General features: G+C 34.1%; 1 protein-coding gene across 1 annotated transcript; it reads left to right on the forward strand.

Annotated features, from left to right (window-relative positions):
• Positions 1-3,718: 3,718 nt before the first annotated feature.
• On the forward strand, positions 3,719-5,335 carry LOC133671518 (paired amphipathic helix protein Sin3-like 3). Its single transcript, XM_062092287.1, has one exon. It carries the CDS (start codon positions 3,719-3,721, stop codon positions 5,333-5,335), a length of 1,617 nt encoding a protein of 538 aa, XP_061948271.1.
• Positions 5,336-5,644: the final 309 nt, after the last annotated feature.

The following is a 5,644-nucleotide window of genomic DNA, read 5'->3' on the forward strand; positions in this document are numbered from 1 at the left end:
AATCAAATGTTGTGATGATGTCTTCTAAAAAAAATTTCTTATAGAAATACCTGTGTTTGTTTGCACTAAAAGAACATTATGTTCCTAACAAGACCAAGTTAGAAAGAATTGTTGGCACAACATTTAGTTGTAGTAACACATATGAAGTTGTAAATGATAGTAGTAATTGTTATAGAAGTATTGTGATAAATGCAAATAGAATGAATCATGATTATTTAAGTGAAGGTTTAAGCGTTGATGAAGAATCAAATATGGATGTAGGTAGGTTTTTTTTAAAATTTTAAAATATTCTGATGAACCATTATAGGATAGGTACATAAATCATACTAAATTATCAGCCATTGCATGAGTGTTTACCATCAAGTCAGATTATAGGTTAAGTGAGATCGATTATGACAACATTATTGAATGAGAAAAAAAAACATTTTACCTGAAGAAAATATGTTAAAAGAAAACTTTTATGTTTCAAAATTGATGATGAAACTCCTTGATTTAGGATACAAAAAATTGATATATACCTAAACTTTTGTATGTTGTACTATAATAAAGATGCAAATTTAATCGAGTGTAAGACTTATGGGCAGACGTGGTATAAACGCAATACTAATAGAGAAATATCACTTTTCTCATATAAAAAACCAAGATACTTTCGAATTACTCCTAAGTTGCAAATGTTATTTAGGCTCCGTTTGTTTGTTGGAAAGTAGTTTCTTTTTGAAAAGTGAATTCCAGGAAAGTGAATTTCGGGAAAGTGAATTATTTTCTGATGTTTGGTAGTGTAATGAAAAATAAGTTGGAAAACACTTTATAGTACTTGGTTATGTCATGGAAAATGAGCTGGAAAATAACTTATTAATGTTTTATTTTTCTCAAGTTTATTAAAATAATGAGAAACAAATCTTACAAATTAAAAAGTTGAATGAAATTAAAATTGAAAAAAAATATAATTTTATAAATTATCTCAAATAAAATAAATAATAATCAAAATAATAGAGATCAAATCTAAAAAAAAATGAAAGACAAAGAAATTAAAACAATAATAATTAACATTTCATAAATTATTTCAAATAAAATAAGTAACAATCAAAAGAATGAGGATCAAATTTGATAGATAAAAAATTTCAATAAAAAAATGATAAGAGAAAAGCAAATAATAATTATAAAAATGAGGACCAAAGTTAATATAAAAATTAAATTTTAAGAGATGAAATTAAAAAATAAATATTCAAAACAAAATATATATAGGAATCAAAAGTTTGAGGACCAAATTTGATATAATCAACAAATAATATGATATTTCTAAATTTTTCACAACTTTCGAAAAATGTTTTCCGCCCAAATTTTCCAGGAAAACACTTTCCTGAAAACTAAGGCAAATTTTTCTTTGACTGGAAAATGTTTTTCGTTGACCAACTTTCTTAATGACAAACAAACACAGGAAAGTTCGGAAAGTGATTTTCAGGAAACCATTTTTTGGGAAATAAACATAGCCTTATTTCTTTGAAGACAGTCAAGCACATGACATGATGTCATTCACATGATGTTTTGGATGGATTCATGGCACACCTTTATGATGGTGAAATAGCTTAATACGGTGCGCAATTTTAACGAGTGAAGTATTTTTTTTTTTTGTGAAATTATAATCCTTTTCATCATTATATTTCTTTTGTTTAATGAATTTTTGAATTAGGCTGTACAACTTTTAGTTTTACGCACTCACCTATGCTAAAAAAAAAGTTGAGTCAGATGACTTTGAGACATGAAAGAATTTTGACCTCGCTACATCACTAAGAGTAATTTGAAGAGATATTTAGAGTTCTTGACATTAGAGGGTTTTAGAAGGCAGTCAAAAAACAGATCCTCAAACAGAAATAAGGAGACTCACAATTCCATTAGTAAGCATGCTAGCAAATCGCTTTCTTTTATTAACCGTGCAAAACACGTGGTAAGAACCTGCTTTATTTTAAAGTATTTTTCTTTAAATGTTAGTGATTATTTATGTCAAATTTTAATTAATAATTTATTTTGCAGGCTACACAAATTAGATGTGAGCCAACTCCGATAAAGTTATATATGGAAACACATACGAGGAAAAAGGATAGATAAAAAATGATGCAATGATTCATGGATAGCCGAGCATAGGCATTTGTTATAGGTAAACTTTGAAACATTTTGAAACTTTGAACCTGATATCACTAACAAGAAACTCGTCGATGACAAGTTTCCATCGATGAATCCATCAGTTATTCATATACTGATAGAAATACAACTTACTAACCGATGAAATATTCCATCGGTGAAAATCAATTTTCTAGCCGTGAATACTAAATTGATAAATCATCAATAATTAGCTACATATTTATAATTTTTAAAGAAACAGTTGCTTCACCACCAATTCCATTAGGCTATCTTGCAGGATCTCTCGTGTGAAGAATATTCACTCGAAGCAGCTAGTCTACGAACATCGACTGCGCTCAGCTGTTAGAAGGGGTTCTGATACATCCTTTGAGTGCAATATATCACTATCAATTTTATTTTATTTTTTTAACATCATTCTATTTATTAGTAGGCTACCTTTGTGTTTCTTTTTCTTCTAGTCTCTCCCACATTAAGCAAATGCACACATAACTGATAACTGCAATTCCTTCTAAATCTGTGCATTGAACCACTACTAAATCCTAAGCATGTTAGTGCACACCAAAGACAGAGTAACTTAAGAAAATAAATTTTCGTGGGCCTAGCACTTGAGGGCCTAGCTGCTGTGGTCAACCGTGTGACTTGTTCCGCCCCCGTCCCGGGTTCGACCCTCTATGTGCACGCCTGTCACCCTTGCGGTGCCTAACCTGCTCCTGGGCTTGCAGGATGTCCAGTGGGCCGTGAGGAATAGTCGTGGTGCGCGTAAACCGGCCCGGACACCCCACGTAAATAAAAAAAAAAAATTATTTCACCTAGAATAGGGATGTTCAAATCATATTCTTACTTTTGTCCGAGGCATAAAGAAAATATAAAAACCTGTAATTAATAAACACCCTCTACCTTAAAAATAACGTTGTTAATTAATTAATATAGCTCATGTTTCCAAATAATTTTGCCACCATCTATAGAAATTACAAATATCAGCCAAAAGAGTTCTTCATGTTCTCTGCTGAATGATTAATTCTCTTGGGAACCTGTTAAGAGTGTTTTGAGTGCTGCCATCAAATCCTGATGACCATGAAAAAGAGTGGCCATGTCGCAGTAGAAGTCATGCCTGCTCTTATGCCCTTCTTTGTACAAATCAAACTCACTGTGGAAATCTTCGTACACATATTCATGGTTCTCAAAGCATTCTGTGATCAGATGCCTCATTGTTGAAGTTTCTGCTTCCATATTGTTAGACTCGAGGAAAGATATTACCCTATCTTTAATCGCTTCAGAGTTCTTATTTGTTCATGTTTTCACGGATTTTATGTCCTCTCTTATGCATTGCTTATATCATGTTTTGAATCGGATTTGGATTTACCATGCATAATCACAATCCTTATCGAATAAGGATTCTGAGAAAATATGACGTCTTCCAAATAGGGGCAGGAATCCGAATTGAAAAGGAGAAAAGTTGCTTAATAAACAAGCAAAAACTTTGCTTATAAGGTTTGCTTGTGACAGCATTTATCTCATTCTCTATGTCCTACGAACTCCAGATTTTAAGACCTTCCATCTCCTTGGTTGAAAATTTTCTATGGAGCCTGTGCAATTCAATTTCACATTGAATCTCCATGATCTTGATGCACCCAAAACCACCTACAAGATTCCACTCTTTCATCCTACTGTCCTTCCAGCCTGTACAACCACCAGTTCCTGCATCAATCAAAATGCGAAGATTTCATCTGAACTTGAAAAACTTCCGGGGCAAGGTGATGGCGCCGCTGTCTACAAATTACAAAAGAAGATGAAGAGAAAGAGAGAGTGTAACGATAAATATGCTACGATCTACTTGAACAAGCTGAGTGCCAGGTTTCAGGATCAGCCTGAAAATATACAGGGCTTTAAAACGGTCATGGCAGATATCATTGGTCATACGGACAGAGATCAATCTGGTCGACTAAAAGACATACCTGACGATACCCTAGACAGAATAGCTGCAATCTTTGAAGGTCATGATGATCTGCTACGTGACTTTAACTCTTTTTTGCCACCATCACATCAACTTAGCCTGGATGATGAGGAGGAGGAAAATGAGGAGGAGGAAAATGAGGCGGATGCAGTAGAGGAAAAAGAACCTGGACTCAAAGATGCTTTGGATTTTTTCAAGAAAGTGTGGATATTGCGTGGCATGGATTTCTATGAAGCCTTCCTGAGGACTTTATTTCCACTAAAAAATGGGAGCAGGAACCCAGATTATGTCTATAGGGATGCCCTTGCGTTATTGGCAGATGAACCTGATTTGCTCCAGGGGTTTTATAGATTTTTGCCTGCTTCTAAATCAATCCCTTTGGCATATCATGTGCCATATTCCCAAGGTTTGGATGTTAACAACAAAAGAGCAGTGCTGGTGAAGGCTGTCAAGGAGCAGAAGCATTCTGAAAATCTTGAGGTTGTTGAAGAGAATGATCATAAGAAAAGAAATTTTGTCAACAAGGCTGGAGGAGTTGTAGCGGGAGGTGGTGAGAGTGTCATAGAAAAGTGTATGAGTGATGGACTCTGCTTCTTTGGCAAAGTTAAGGAGAGGTTGTCTTGCAATTTCCGTTATGAGAGATTCTTGAAGCTTCTCTTTTATTATACAAAGGAGAAGTTTGGAGAGAGTGAATGGAAAACTATGGTTGCTACTATGATTGGAAATCATTCTGATCTCATGGATGAGCTCAATGATTTCATGGTAAAATGCAAGAATATGCAAGAATCAAGGAGATGTGAAAGAAGGGACCGAAAGAGAGCAAAACATGAATCCCAGGTCTTGAATGATGAGTTGGTTTCTGTTGCCTCAAGAACTGAAGACTATTCCTCTAACATCAGGAGCCAAAATCAGCGACAGAAAATCATGGTTCAATGTAAAGATGATAGAGATGAGATAGACATGCTATTTACTTGGTTTAAATCAGCTGTTGAGTATGCAGAGGAACTGGGGGATGGCAATGATGAAGGGAAAGTTACAAAGGGGAAGAGGATTCACTTCCTAAGATGTGTTGAACGTTTATATAATGATCAAGGCCTTGAGGTGCTTGATGTTTTCGACGAAAATCCCCAGCATGCACTGCCTATCTTAAGGCATCGCTTGAAGCAGAAATTAGAGGAGCTTAAACATTGGCGTGATGATCATGAAAAGTTATGGGATGAAGTAGTCTCTCGAGTTTATTAAAAATCATTTGACAAGCCAGATGATTCCTTTTTGTTTGTAATTTTCAAGTGCATGGTTGAATGGAATTTCTGGATATTTGTGTTATCTATTTTTGGATTTCTTATGTATAATATTATTATCATTTTTCCATGGTGAATCATTGTTGTTAATTAGAACTTCTGAAGGCTATGCACTCCATCCTGTTTATCATGATCAAAATCTGCTTAGAGTCTCTGTAGTTGCAGTCTATTTTTATTAAGCTCTTTGTAAGCATTATTAAATTGTGAAGTAAGAAGTGTTTTAGGTAGTGTGCTTGATTTTCAAATAATA

Source organism: Populus nigra, chromosome 13, assembly GCF_951802175.1.
Source record: "Populus nigra chromosome 13, ddPopNigr1.1, whole genome shotgun sequence".
Taxonomy (NCBI): domain Eukaryota; kingdom Viridiplantae; phylum Streptophyta; class Magnoliopsida; order Malpighiales; family Salicaceae; genus Populus; species Populus nigra.